At 52.7% G+C, this 15039-nt stretch overlaps 1 protein-coding gene across 1 annotated transcript; it reads left to right on the top strand.

Moving 5' to 3' along the window:
• The first annotated feature begins 778 nt into the window (after positions 1 to 778).
• Positions 779 to 14861, top strand: OPN1LW (green opsin). The gene is made up of 6 exons (NM_001168797.1): positions 779 to 890; positions 5917 to 6213; positions 8908 to 9076; positions 10542 to 10707; positions 12235 to 12474; positions 14751 to 14861. The coding sequence occupies exons 1-6, from the start codon at positions 779 to 781 to the stop codon at positions 14859 to 14861; spliced, it is 1095 nt and encodes a 364-aa protein (NP_001162268.1).
• The last annotated feature ends 178 nt before the right edge of the window (positions 14862 to 15039 follow it).

Here is a 15039-nt window from a genome sequence, read left to right as displayed (position 1 = left end):
AATACTCTGTCAACAGGGGGCCTGTGGTTGGTAAACCCCAAGGCAAGCCTGTGAACTCAGGGCAAGGGAGACCTGAGCAGGTGCTGCCCTGGGCTGATGGGGGCACTGCATGAGCACCCTGACGGCTGAAGGACCTGCAGCTCATGGGGGGAAATGGGGAGGAGGGAAGCCAAGAGCAGGATGCGCGCAGTCAGCCTGCACCCTCCTCCCACCCTGGAGGAGGAGCCCCCACTGGCACAAATCTCGCCCATTTGGGCCCACGGAGACGGCCAGCTTCGCAAGGAGGATCTGGTTCCAGGCCTCCACCCTAAAAAGTCTCCCTGGGCTTTCAAGAGAACCACATGAGAAAGGAGGATTCAGGCTCTGGGCAGCTTCACCACCCACCCCCTAGTCTGCAAAACCTGACCCTTGAGTCCACCTGCCCCAAAGGCGGGCACAAGACAGTAGAAGGGAACAGAGGACACATAAACACAGAGAGGGCCACAGAGGCTCCCACAGTCACCTCCACCTGCCTGGCGGGGATGGGTGGGGCGTCTGAGTTTGGTTCCCAGCAAATCCCTCTGAGCCGCCCTTGCGGGCTCGCCTCAGGAGCAGGGGAGCAAGAGGTGGGAGGAGGAGGTCTAAGTCCCAGGCCCAATTAAGAGATCAGGTAGTGTAGGGTTTGGGAGCTTTTAAGGTGAAGAGGCCCGGGCTGATCCCACAGGCCAGTATAAAGCGCCGTGACCCTCAGGTGATGCGCCAGGGCTGGCTGCCGTCGGGGACAGGGCTTTCCATAGCCATGGCCCAGCAGTGGAGCCTCCAAAGGCTCGCAGGCCGCCATCCGCAGGACAGCTATGAGGACAGCACCCAGTCCAGCATCTTCACCTACACCAACAGCAACTCCACCAGAGGTGAGCCAGCAGGCCCGTGGAGGCTGGGTGGCTGCACTGGGGGCCACCGACCACCCACCTGCCCCGCCCAAGGGAATCTCTCTTCTGCACATCCCCACCAGCAGAGGCTTTCTCCCATAGCTTTTCAGACGACATGAATCCAGGGGTCCTCTCCGAATCTAGAAGGACACCATAATATCGAATATGCATTCGCAAGCCACACAGGCTTCCCAGCCTCTTTGAGAATCCATGGCTGGGGAAGAATTTATGTGCTGTTTCTTTCTGGCCCGTAGATGAGTGTGTTCACTGCTAGCAAGTAACCTCTCATTCCACAGAGTCCCTCAGCTTCCTGGGGAAGAGTCGGGTCTGTCTTTACATTTGAAGCCAAAAGGAGGCAACATACTGACACACCCAAGGGAGGCGGGAGGGTGGGGAAGACAGCAGCAGAGGGCAAGAAACTTCTAGAACTTCGGGGTCGGCAGAGATTGTAGCAGTCATTTTGTTGAACTCTATGATGGGGCCACACAGCTTTTGGCTGCACACCTCTGGGGGAAGAGGCTAGACTGGCGCCCAGGGCCACCTTTCCCTTTGGAGCAGTCCTGGGAGAGAGGGCTCAGGCACAATAGAAAGCTGAAAGCTCTCATCAGGGCAGCCTGAGTCCTGCCATTGGCAGTTGCCCAATCCAAAAGCTGCACGCAGGCCCTCAAAGAAGCTGAGGACGCCAGTGACCTCCCTACTCCTGGCCCTCTCCCCTGGCCCCTCCTCCAAACCAAATTCCTTTGGTGCCTTCAAGAACATCGTGAAGGCAGGGCGTGGTGGCTCATGCCTGTAATCCCAGCACTTTGAGAGGCCCAGGCGGGCGGCTCTTGAGGTCAAGAGATAGAGACCATCCTGGCCAACATAGTGAAACGCCATCTCTACTAAAATTACAAAAATTAGCTGGGCTTCGTGGCACACGCCTGTAGTCTCAGCTACTCGGGAGGCTGAGGCAGGAGAATCGTTGAACCCGGGAGGCGGAGGTTGTGGTGAGCCAAGATCGTGCCACTGCACTCCAACCTGGTGACAGAGCGAGACTCCGTCTCAAAAAAAAAGAACATCATGCAGGCTATGGGGCTGTGGTTTCCAGAAACCACGCCAGCTCCTTGGTTGCCAATAAATATCCCACTGTGGGGTGGCCAGGACCGAGTGCCAATTAGTGACAGAGTGCCCAGACCAAACCGGCTGAGGATCTTGCAGTTGACCTCAACATGACTGTGCCCAGAATTTCCTTGGTGGCAATGCAACAGTCTCTTCCTAGATGCCCCCAGACTTCATCAATGCATGATGCTTCAATGCACTCTTTTCAAATGTCCGGGTGGGTTTTTTGTTTTTTGTTGTTTTTTTTTCACAAAACTTCAAGCATCTACTAAAGTAGAAGGAAGAGTGTAATAGAGTGTAATGAACCCCGGTACCCATCACTCAACTTCCACAGTTTCATCTCATTTCATCTGTAACCCCTCCACTACCCTTTCTTCCTGATTCTTGGAAGCAAATCCAAGACCTCACACCCTTCCCTCTGTAAATCTTTACTATGTTACTCTAGGAGAAAAGGGATCTTCTCAATACATAACCACAAGTCATCATCACACTGACGAGTGTAACAATATTTCCTGAATAGCTTCAAATACCTAATAGTGTTCAAAAAATGTCATACGTATTCTCAGTTTGCTTGAACCAGGGCTCAATTGAGGTCCACACATTCAGATTGATTGATAAGCCTTTTGACTATCTTTGAATCTAGAGGTTCCCGCTCTATCTCCCTGCAATTTATTTCTGGAAGAAAGCAAGTCGTTCATGACGTAGCCTGACAGGCTCCTCTGACGTTGTTCATTATGATTTTTCTGTAAATTGGTAGTTGATCTGAGGGTCTGACCAGAGGCAGGTTGGATTTGTTGGTGTGTTTTGACAAGGAGAGTGTCTCTTTTCAGGGGTGTTGGTGGCTAGTGAAACTCAACGCCCATACCAATTAAACCACTGCAGTGTGGATGGAAAATGATGGCATTTGGACACCTTACCCTGTCTTCACCTATTGGTGACCAAAACTTTCACATCTTCACAGGTCTTCTTCCCCCTGAGGGTATATGCCACTAGGTAGTGTAGTAAACCAGTGTGTTTCAAGTCCCTTAGAACAGTCCCTCTCTAAGTGATAGGCCACTCAGTGGATATGCATTTAGTTTCATTTCTTTTGTTGCTGATTTTCAGAGATTGGTCTTTCAATTTAAATTTTTATTTTATTTTATTTTATTTTTTCAAGACACTCTCACTCTGTCGCCCAGGCTGGAGTGCAGTGGCGTGATGTCAGCTCACTGCAACCTCCGCCTCCGGGGTTCAAGCGATTCTCCTGCCTCAGCCTCCCAAGGAGCTGGGACTACAGGTGCCCGCCACCACGTCCAGCTAATTTTTTTATTTTCAGTAGAGACAGGGTTTTACCATGTTGGCCAGGCTGGTCTCAAACTGCTGACCTCAAGTCATCCGCCCACCTCAGCTTCCCAAAGTGCTGGGATTACAGATGTGAGCCACCGACCCCAGCCGCTTAAATTTTGTTTTATAATTATGTAATAAAACAGCTAAAAGTTTCAAATTAAAATCTAGAAAAGAAGGTGTACTTGAAGAAGTCTGGCTTCTCTGCGCCACTGCGTCCCCTTCTCCCCCTGCTGCTGCCTTCCCTCTCTCCCTGTATTTCCTCGAATCACTTTGCCTGGGAGTTGACTTTGATTCTCTTGCTCGTTGCTTCATGAAATCAGTTCCAGAACTTTCACAAGGGCGAGGCAGGCCATTACACCAGCTCTAGTTGCACTGGTGGCAGCTCCTGTCCCCTCCCCCACTGCTGCTGGGACCTGTTCTCTCCTTTGCCCCCTTGTCCCTGCACTGCCCAATTTGGACCGCAAGGGTTGCCAGGGAAGAGAACTGGCTGCCTTGTTTTGAGAGGTCACAGCACCTAGATTGCTCCAGCCCCTTGCACTTGCCTACAGGCCAGAGTGTCCCAAACCCTCCCAGTCTCAGCTGCTCTTCCCCAGTTCACCCGAAGTACTTCCCAGGGAAGAGCTGCCGACAGTTTGGGGGTTCTCTGTTCTTAGGTCCATCAGCAACCCCATTGCTCCCCTCTGCTTCCTTCTGCATGGAGACTGACACCACGAAGGCCTTCAATTGTCAATGGTCTGTCCCTACTGCTCATACTGAGGGTTCCTGGGGAGCCAGTGCCAGGTATCAGAATTGCAGACATTGTCAGTGGGTTTCTGGAAGCTCCTTGTGTTAGGAACAAACGGGGCCCGTGCACAGAGGGCAGCAGGGGCCTTGTGGGATCCAGCTGTGCTAGGGGTGAGATTTATCTGTCTCTCCTGGCCGGAGCCAGGAAATCCCCATTTATCTTAAGCTAGCTTGAGTTGGACTTTTCTAACACACAACTAAAGAATCTCTTGATAAATCTTGGGACTCTCCATGAGGCCTTATATGGCAGCAGGTCTGTGGCTTGCAATCCCTTCAAGTAATCTGCCAAAAACAATGTTACGACAAAGGTCCTTCCAACAAAAAAGGTGTAGAGCCCTAGCAAACTCCTACAAATAAAAAGGAGAAGTAATGCATTTGTAGTCCCAGCTACTTGGGAGGCCGAGGTGGGCGGGTCACTTGAAGTCAGGAGTTCGAGACCAGCCTAGGCAACATAGCCAGACCCCATCTCTACAGAAATAAAAAAATTAGCCATTGCGGTAATGCGCACCTGGTAGTCCCAGATACCTGAGGGCCTGAGGCAGGAGAATCACTGGAACCCGGGAGACAGAGGTTGCAGTGAACCAAGATCACACCACTGCACTCGAGCCTGGGCGACAGAGCAAGACTCTGTCTCATAAAACAAAAAACAAAACCAAAAAAAAAAAAGAAAAGAATAAAAGAGAAATTACCATAGATTGGGTGGCTTTTAAATGACAAATTTATTTCTCACAGCTCTGGAGGCTGGAAGTCAGGGTGCCAGCGTGGTGGGCTCTGGCGAGGAACCTCTTCCTGGCCGCAGATTGCCAACAATTTGTTGTATCCTCACAGGGTAAAAAGAGAGCTAGAAAGCGCTCTAGGGACTCTTTTAAAAAATTAAAAAGTTTTAATTAAAAAAATATTTTTTTAATATGAGATGTTGCCATGTTGCCGCGGTTGGATTTGAGCTCCTGGGCTCAAGAGACACTCCTGCCTCAGCCTCCCAAAGTGCTGGGATTACAGGCATGAGCCACCATTCCCAGCTAATTTGAACTGTTCCCAAAGGCTCAAGCGATCCTCCCACGTTGACCTGCTGAGTGGCTGGGGTTACAGGCGTGAGCCACCATGCCCAGCTTCTAGGGCCTCTTTTATAAGGGCACTAATCCCATTCATGAGGGCCCCACTCGCTCTGCACACATGAACTGAATGACCTGCCAAAGGCCCCACCTCCTAATACCATCACCTTGGGGGTTGGGATTTCAACACAGGAATTTATGGGGGACACGCACATTCAGATCATCATGAACAGTAACTCCTATATGTGACAGAAGGTGACAGAGGTGGGTAGTGGTCTTCCCCTCAAGGGGGCGAGTTACCACTAGTTGGGGAATCTGGAAAGGCTTCTGGAAGGCAAATGCATCTGAGCTTGGCTTTACACGAGGAAAGCGTCTGTCTACGGAAGGGCAGAGGACTCTGGGAGGTAGGAGGTAGAGCTGAGGCGAAGGGAAGAGGGGAGCAGGGAAGCGGGGTGACTGCACACTGGGAGCAGGGAATCAGTTTGGGGAGATGATGAGGAGTTCCGTTAAGTTCAAGGTGCCAGTGCCGGTGACCAGCAGGCGATGGTCTCTGGCTTGAGCGACAGGATAGAGGGGAGGCTGTCGGTCTGAGGATGGGCAAAGCTGGAGGGAAAGAGCCAATTGCAAAGTCAGGAGGGCGGGAGGGGGAGGGGAGGCCTTGATGGGGCAGGGAGAGGTGAGATCGGCATTGGTATAGACAGGCGGGGCTGCCGCCCAGCTCCTCTCTCTCCTCTGCCTCCTGCCCCCAGGCCCCTTTGAAGGCCCCAACTACCACATCGCTCCCAGATGGGTGTACCACCTCACCAGTGTCTGGATGATCTTTGTGGTCACCGCATCCGTCTTCACAAATGGGCTTGTGCTGGCTGCCACCATGAAGTTCAAGAAGTTGCGCCACCCGCTGAACTGGATCCTGGTGAACCTGGCGGTTGCTGACCTAGCAGAGACCGTCATCGCCAGCACTATCAGTGTTGTGAACCAGGTCTCTGGCTACTTCGTGCTGGGCCACCCTATGTGTGTCCTGGAAGGCTTCACCGTCTCCCTGTGTGGTAAGCCAGTCGGGGCCCAAGCTCAGCAGAAACCATTCATTCACTCTGCAAGCCCCTCCGACCACCTCATGATGAGCTGGGCCCAGCTTCTCCTGTGGGTCTATCTCCCTCCACATCTGTGCCTCACATCCATATAATGAAGGGTTCTGGAGGTTTCTATCTGGACAGTCACATTAAATTCAGCTCCCTTCAGTCCAACATACCCTGAGTTCCTACTCTTGAGTCAGGCTCTGCCCGGGAACAGCCAGTTCGGAGCTATGGGGTTGGTGTGGGAGGAGACAGATACAGAGCTAGACAACTCCAGAACAGTAGGGGAGTGGGGACTCTGGGCACTCTGGACAGAACTCCCCTGCAATTAGGGATGCCTGCCATTTCAGCTCACCGGCATCTGCTTTTCCTGGAGGAGACACAATTCCCAGATCCTCTCCCCATCTCCATCACTAATATATCTGTGGGCCATGATTCCGCTCAGGTCAGCAGACAGTGGCCGAGAGGTACCACTGTGCCAGGCTCTGTGCTAAGGAGGGGGCCCTACACCCAGACGGCGACCACACAGTACTGTCATCAGTCCTCTCAGACAAGAAGGGGCCTGGGGCAGGTGGTGGAGGAGCAGGTGGGAGCAGTTGGTGGTTCCAGTGGGCAGAGTACCACCAAGCAGCCGTGGCTGCCAGACACAAGGTGGCCAGGCCCAGGTCTTGGAGGCCTCAGAGGTCACACCCAGCAGCTGGAACTTTATTTCAGGAGGAGGAGACCCCACATCCAACAGGAGCAGCTCCTGCTCTTGCCTCCCCTCGTCTCTCTTAGCAGCCTCCCCACTCCCTGTTAACTGCCTTGAATTGTACCCACGATGGCCCAGACCAGAGAGGGCGTTTGTCCAAGTCCCGGCACTACCCTGACAGTCTAGAAGGGGAGCCAAGGGAAGGTCAGGCAGAGAAGGTCCATCCCCAGATCTGAGTGCTCTCTGCAGCAGGCATGGCCTCGGTGGTCACACGACCCTTCCTGAGTGCCCCCCTGCATCTCCGCCCACGTCTATCTCTGTTTCTGCCAGGGTCTCCCGCTCACCCTTGCCTCTGCTCATGGTCTGTTCCTGGGTCAGTCAGGTGCCAAGCAGCCAGCACTTCCCCACCAGTTTTGGTCCACGGATGACCTTGGCCATCTGGGAAGCCTATGGACCCCATCTCAGAGGAATTTTTGCAAACGCATAAAATGAGACCCCCAGGATTACAAAGGCAGCAAATTATATTGAAAAACAGTTATCGAAGTATTAAACATTCATCAGTAGCACAGTCTTTCGTTAAAAGCATTTATTGGCCAGGCTCATGCCTGTAATCCCAGCACTTTGGGAGGCTGAGGTAGGAGGATTGCTTGCCTCCAGGAGTTTGAGACCATCCTGGGCAACATAGTGAGACCTCTTCTCTACAACAAATAAAAACAGCTGGGCGTGGTGGCACACCGGTAGTCCCAGGACTACTCAGGAGGCTGAGGTGGGAGGATCACTTGAGCTCTGGAGGTCAAGACTTCAGTGAGCTGTGATGGCAGCACTGCACTCAGCCTGGGCAACAGAGTGAGATTCTGTCTCAAAAAGTAAATAAAAATAAAAGCATATATTAAACGTATTAGTGACATACTCAGTACTAAAGTATTAAATAACAGGATCCCGCCTGACAACCACTGTTATTTCAGAGTAGTGATGAACATAAGTGATGCTCGAACTGTCTGCCACCTCTATGAATTGACAGAAAAACATCTGTGACCTCTCTCGCTGACCGAGTCACGGGTACTGCTAATACTGCCACGTTCATAATGGAAGGAAATGCCCAGTGTCTGTTCGAGGTTGATGGAGAGAAAGATGTCGTTTTTTTCCACCTCAGTCCGCGGAGCCCTGAATTCTGTGTGCAGACGTTTGGGGTCTAAGCAGGACAGTGGGAAACTGCCTCCACCTACTGCAGAGAGGGAGCCGGGGAGAATCTAAGGCCTTTACAAACGCCTAAAGGAACATGGGTGTGTACCGGAAGGAGGAACACAGGGGTCTACACAGGGCCTGATTCCTTGCTCTTGGCTGGGACGACAACAGCTCAGTGTGGCTATCCTGCTCTGGACGTGGCCATCAAGAGTTCTGTCATTAGAGGAAGGGCTGGTGGCCAAGAGGGCGAGAAGTGGTAACAGGGCTCCTGTGGGTGAACAGGCACTGGCCACTGTGTCTGTGGCTCTGGCTTCCCTTTTGGTGCTGGATGTGTGGAGGTTGAGGACAGAGCTCCCTGAGTTCTGTTCCCAGATTCGAGATTCTAAGACTGGGTTGGCAAGAAACCTGCTGGCCAAACTGGGAGCTCTAAGCTCCTGCTCCAGAGGGAGAGCAACAGAGGTTTAAGAGGAAAGAAAGAAAGGGGCAGGAGAGGAGGAGAACAGAGGAGCAGAGAGTAAGGCGCTGGGGTCAGTGGGGAAGCAAGGCGGGAGGAGAGGCTGAATGACATGGGGAAGGAAGTGGAAAGCAGGAGTTAGAGAAACAAGCTGACCCAGAGGCCTGCTCACCCTGGACCTGAAAACACTCTTTGGAGACTTAGGTTTTACAGCTGGGTGGGAGGACACCTCCTGATTTTGAAAGCTTTCGGCTGGTCGGGGAAGGGAGCAGTGACATTGAAGGCTGTTCCACCTTTGCTTCGGCACAAAGCCCTCATCTGTCTGCTCTCCCTGTAGGGATCACAGGTCTCTGGTCCCTGGCCATCATTTCCTGGGAGAGGTGGCTGGTGGTCTGCAAGCCCTTTGGCAACGTGAGATTTGATGCCAAGCTCGCCATCGTGGGCATTGCCTTCTCCTGGATCTGGTCTGCTGTGTGGACGGCCCCGCCCATCTTTGGTTGGAGCAGGTAAGGGTGCAAGGGCGCAAGATGGAGTGGGCAGGGTCAGACTCTGTGACCTTAAGGCAAATCACTTCCTTTCTCTGGGCACCTCTGAGCATGCAACGTCTATCAATGTATGAATGTGGCTGCAACATAGAAATGGATCTGTGGTCCCCGAACCTCTGGAAACATATTTGTCCCAAGCACGATCGGGTCACAGGAGCACACGGAGCTAGGGCCATCAACACAGCTGTCAGTGAACAGACAGTGTGTTTGCATTCCAGGTCTCTTTCTTGCACATGCTGCCCCACCCCGCCCCCCACCTTTCAGAGGCTGCTTGGGTCATAGATCCACCTGGGCCTGCAGAGCACATGTCCTGGCCAGACCAAGCAAGTGGCTCAAATGTTTGATTGGGAGGGACTGGATGGACAGCATTTCACTGTTTTATCAACAAGCCCGTGAATAAGTTCTCGTGGTGTTTGGAGAGGGAATGTTCTTTTTTTGGGAACGTTCCATCATTCTGGGAAACAAACCTTGTGAAAGCCTGTCTCTGTCTCCCACCCTCCTCATGCCGCCATGCCCCACACAGTTGCCTGTTATCAAACATGTGTGGCGAGCTGACCCTGGTGGAGGCTCTCCCGCGGGTTATCTCATTTAATCCTTCAGGCCACCCAGTGAGCAGGGCCTTTTATTTCAGTCATGGCCTAGCTGACCTCAGATAAAAGACTCAGCTCTTCATGGGTGTTCTCAGAAGGTCAGGGCAAGATGGAACCTCACACTCCGTTTGTAAAAAGGGGGAGTGATTGGGTAGATGAAAATGTTCTGGAAGCAGATAGTGGAGATGTTTGCACACCATCGTGAATGTACCAAAGGTCATAATGGTACTTTTTTTTTTTTTTAGGCAGGGTCTCACTCTGTCACCCAGGCTGGCACAGTGCAGTGGTGTAATTATGGCTCACTGCACCCTCGACCTCCTGGGCTCAAGTGATCCTCCCACCTCAGCCTCCTGATGAGCTGGGACTACAGGTGCACCACTTTACCCGGCTAATTTTTTTATTTTTTGTAGAGACAAGATCTCACTGCGTGTTCCAGGCTAGTCTTGAACTCCTGGGCTCAAGCAATCCTCCTACCTCTGCCTCCCAATATGCTGGGATTATATGCGTGAGCCATTATGCCTGGCCTATAATGGTACATTTTATGTTATGTATATTTTACCAGAATTTTAAAAACAGGAAAGGCATGACATCTAAAAATGGACAAGGATTTACCAAAATCCTACCCAACGGTTTTGTTTTGGGTTGATGCAAATGTTCTGGAAGCAGAGGTGGTGACTGTCACAGAATTGATCACTTCAAATCGGGAAATTTCATGCAAAGTGAATTTCACCTCAATTTAAAAAAACAAACCCCATCCGAGTCAGCACCATGCCTGAGCTGGGGGTCCTGGGTCACTGCCCCCTGCATCAGGACTGGCTGCTGGCCCTTCTCTCCAGGTACTGGCCCCATGGCCTGAAGACTTCATGCGGCCCAGATGTGTTCAGTGGCAGCTCGTACCCCGGGGTGCAGTCTTACATGATTGTCCTCATGGTCACCTGCTGCATCATTCCACTGGCTATCATCGTGCTCTGCTACCTCCAAGTGTGGCTAGCCATCCGAGCGGTAAGCCCCCCGATTCCTCCTGCCCCTAAGTGTTTCTGCCCCCAAATCAGTCCACTGAGACTCCTAAACTATTTTTTTCAAAAATCATTAGAGAAGAGGATTCTACCCCTATAAGAAAATATTAAGATCCAGCGATGAGAATCAGGCGATTCCTTTGGGGCTGTACCACTGCCTGCAGGTTCAGCCCCAGCCCCGTTGTCCTCAGGTCTGTGAGACGGGAAAGCACTGCCACTCCCTCCCTGGAGGAGTCCGCTAAGGGAATAGAGGTGTGCCTTTCCCCAACCCCGGACAGTTCTCCCCGGGGTGGAAAGGCTGCCTTTCCCACAGAGTAGAGTGGAGCAGCCACATCAGCAAATGACACCTGCAAATCAAGGCATGTTTTTATGAGGCTGCCACCGGAGTACCCTTGTCCCTTTCATAGGCTGTGGGGCCGACCAAGGAGTGGACCCGAGTGTGCCATTTGACCCCCGACCCACTCTCCACCCTCCATATCTGGCCCTCTGCCTTGGGAAGCTGATCCTGTCCACAGCCATCACCCCCTACCCCTAGACTAGGTTACCACTGGGAGCCCCTGCGGGACATCAGGCAAGCGAGGAGAGCAAGGCTGGTTCTTTCTGTTAGCAGTGGGAGCCCTTTCAGGGTGGTGGCTTTCCTATATGAAGCTACCTGTGCCCACAATTGGATGGGCATGCCTGCTGAGCTCTCCCTAGAGGAGTCTGTGAGCCTGTGAAAGGCCCCCTCACCCCACCACCTTGGGCTGAAGGCTCCCACACGTACCCAACCATAGCTTAGGCTGTATTAGTCTGGGATGGTGGAGCCCCAGCTCCAGAATGTGACCCTAGCCCTGTTATCTTGGCCGTCCCCGCATTCCAGCCCTCACAGTCCCTCTCTCATCCCCACTCATCTGCCTGCCATCAGTCCCTCATCCCTGGCAGCTGGTTGCTGGCCTTTGTGGCCTCCCCCACAGTGCCTCTGCCTGGAGGTCATTCGTCTCCTTCCTCCCAGGCATGAAGGAGTCACCCCACCACAGCTGCCCTCAGCCACAATGAGTCCAGGGCAGGATTTAGCCCACAGAGTGGCCAACCTGGCCTAGGAAGCCTGAGGGATGCGTATGCATTGCTCTGAAACTCCCACTGGGCACCCCGCCAGCCACGGCTTTCGCCTCCCCCGCCATCTCCATCTTGTTAGCTCCTTCATTCTCCACGCCCAGTGATCAGGTCCGGCCTCCATGCTCAGGCCTGAGCACAGGACAGGACAGTCTGTTAAGGGATCAGGTGAAGCAAAGGAGCTTGTTAGATCCAGCTCTGAGGTCGTCTTAGGCCAGGCCTAGCTACGTGCCACCTCCAATTCTAGAACTCCCCCAGGGCCAGCCTGAGGCCACCATGTCTGCGTGGGACTGGCTATGCACGACTCAGGGCTGGAAGCTGGCTGCTGGGCTCCTCTCCTCCTTCCCACATCTCCCTATGCCTGGGGCACCTGCCTCTTGCTGCCCCCCAACCCCCGACTCACTGTCCCTGTCTCCCTCAGGTGGCAAAGCAGCAGAAAGAGTCTGAATCCACCCAGAAGGCAGAGAAGGAAGTGACGCGCATGGTGATGGTGATGATCTTCGCATACTGCGTCTGCTGGGGACCCTACACCTTCTTCGCATGCTTTGCTGCTGCCAACCCTGGCTACGCCTTCCACCCTCTGATGGCTGCCCTGCCAGCCTACTTTGCCAAAAGTGCCACTATCTACAACCCCATTATCTATGTCTTTATGAACCGGCAGGTAAGCAACGCCATCAGCAGATCCCACTCAAAATACTGTGTGGCCTAGAAGGACAGAGTGATGGCCCCACCTGGAATCATGTCTCTGATGAGAAGCCCGCGGAGCATCTGGGGGATCCCCCAGGGAAATGACCGGGAAAGGCTCAGCATGTGACCCAGCCCCAGTCAGAGCTCCAGCTGGCCCTTAGCAGAAGGCTTAGGTGCGCCCTCTGGAATCCTTTATAGTCTCAGCCCGAGGGTGGCATTTCCCAAAGCGTCTGTGTGCCGTGTGCTCTTCCTTTCCGGTGGCCCTAGAACTATGGCTGCCGAGCTTCAGGGGCTCCCCTGGCGTTCAGACGCTCTAGGAGTTGGTGAGCCCTAGGTATATCCACCCTACATGTGCCCCTCTTCTGTTCAGACTCAACCCTTCTCAACCCTCATCTCTCCATTTTCAAACCATAACCTCTGGAATTTGTCTTCCTATAAGAACAAAAGTCGGCCCTTCTTGGCTACACTGACCAAGAGTTCAAGAGCTTTCACGAGTTCGTGGGTTAGTTCAGTGGGGCAGTGCTGTGGTCCTGCCCAGAGGCAGCCTCCTTAGCTGACATACTGGGCCTCAGCAGCAAGCTGCTCACACACCTAAATCCCCCTACCTCCTGTAGGTTACAAGCTTCATTAAAGCGCAGCTGTGATGTGACTCGATGGTGGCCAGAAAGGTGCGCAGGGGCCTCCCATTTCACCAGGCCCAGTCCATCCCTTCCACTCGGCTCTTCCTTGCTCCTCCATCTTAGAGCCACTCAACGGCTCCAGCCCCTTTGGCTCGGCTTTGACTCACACAAGCCAAGTCTGCAGAGTTCATTAAGGGTTCATTCTCTCTGGTAACTTTTAAACAGTAAGTAGGACCAGGCCTGCAGTGGATTTCCGGGAACTCGCTGTAGCACACTGATGCCCAGAGTGTAGTTCTATCCCTGACTCCCGTTTCCTGACTTTCATGAGGATCTTTTCTAGGTTTCTGGGATCCTAAACTATCTTGCCAAGTACTATCTTTACTGGATTATTTCCATTCTCCCTTCCAGAACTCCCCCTCCTAGACAGATGTTGGCACTTCTGGACCTCACCAGGCCCCCAATTCTGCTTTCACCCTTTCCACATAATTATCCTGTCCTGCCACATTCTGAGAGAATTTTCTGGAACGCAGTTCCAAGAAGACAGGAAATTATGCTCAGGACAGAGTCTGGCACACAGCGGGTGCTCAAGCAGCAGCTGCTGGATGGATTCCTTAACCCTATCTCTCAGCTCTTCAGCTGAGCTGATTCTGCTGTTCATCCCATGTCTTATGTTATTAATTTCAACCATTATATTTTTTAATTTTGAGAGTTTTGATGATAGAGGGAGGTAGAGCTAGTCAAGAGTAGGCCTGAAATAATTAGAAAATGCCTTTGGTCTGGGTCCTCAAAGCATTGCGGTTACTTCAGTGATGACACAGGACATGATTTGAGACATTCATATGGCCCAGATCTCTTTGGGGTGAAGCAGCAAAGACAGACCTCCTCCTGGTACCGGAAGACTCTTGCCTGGAGAGATGAGGTAGGGGCTAGATTGTCATTACCTAGGCCTCACCTTGCCCCAGATCCATGGACTGGAAAAAACATGACAACCACATGCCTTTTCATTAACATTTCTCTGAGCCGCTCACCAGACAGTCTGGGGACAGGTCACCACTGCCCCTTAGCTGTCACTGTGGATGACTGTCCTGGGGCTGCCGCCACAAACTACCACAAACTCGGTGGCTTCAAACCACAGAAATGGATTCTCTCACGGTTCTGGAAATCATGAGTCTGAAATCAGGGTGTTGGCAAATGGAAAGGTTTCCCATGGAGGCCGAGAGGGAGAAGCAGCTGCAGGGCTGCCGGCAGTCCTTGGCACTCCTTGACTCCAAGGTGTGTCACCCCAGTCTCTGCCTTCATCTTCACGTGGCCATCTTCCCTCTGTCTGCTTGTCCGTGTCTAAGCATTCCTTTTCTTATGAGGACACCAGTCACTGGATTAGGGCCCACCCGGCTCCAGTGTGACCTCGTCTTAACCTGAACACATCTTTTGGGGAACACACTTCAACCCAGTGTAGTCACCATCAACTGCTAAGTCGGATGACATCCCGGCGTGTGAGGGAGAAATAACCCAAGCCTTCCTCCATCCCCCATGGCGTTTGGAATGGGTGAACGGAAGGCTCAGGCACGTACGTTCAGCACAGGGCTCCACCCTTTCCTGCTCTGCTCAATAACACTTTCTGTCCTTCCAGTTTCGAAACTGCATCTTGCAGCTTTTTGGGAAGAAGGTTGACGATGGCTCTGAACTCTCCAGCGCCTCCAAAACGGAGGTCTCATCTGTGTCCTCGGTGTCGCCTGCATGAGATCTGCCTCCTACCCATCCCGCCCACCAGGGCTTTGGCCACCTCTCCCTTCCCCCTCCTCCATCCCTGTGAAATAAATGTAATTTATCTTTGCCAAAACCAACAAAGTCACAGAGGCTTTCACTGCAGTTTGGGACCACCTGAGCCTCTGCGTGTGCAGGCACTGGGTCTCGAGAGG

Source organism: Papio anubis, chromosome X, assembly GCF_008728515.1.
Source record: "Papio anubis isolate 15944 chromosome X, Panubis1.0, whole genome shotgun sequence".
NCBI lineage: Eukaryota > Metazoa > Chordata > Mammalia > Primates > Cercopithecidae > Papio > Papio anubis.
Note: the sequence above shows the minus strand (reverse complement) of the source record. Positions and strands in the feature narration are given on the sequence as shown.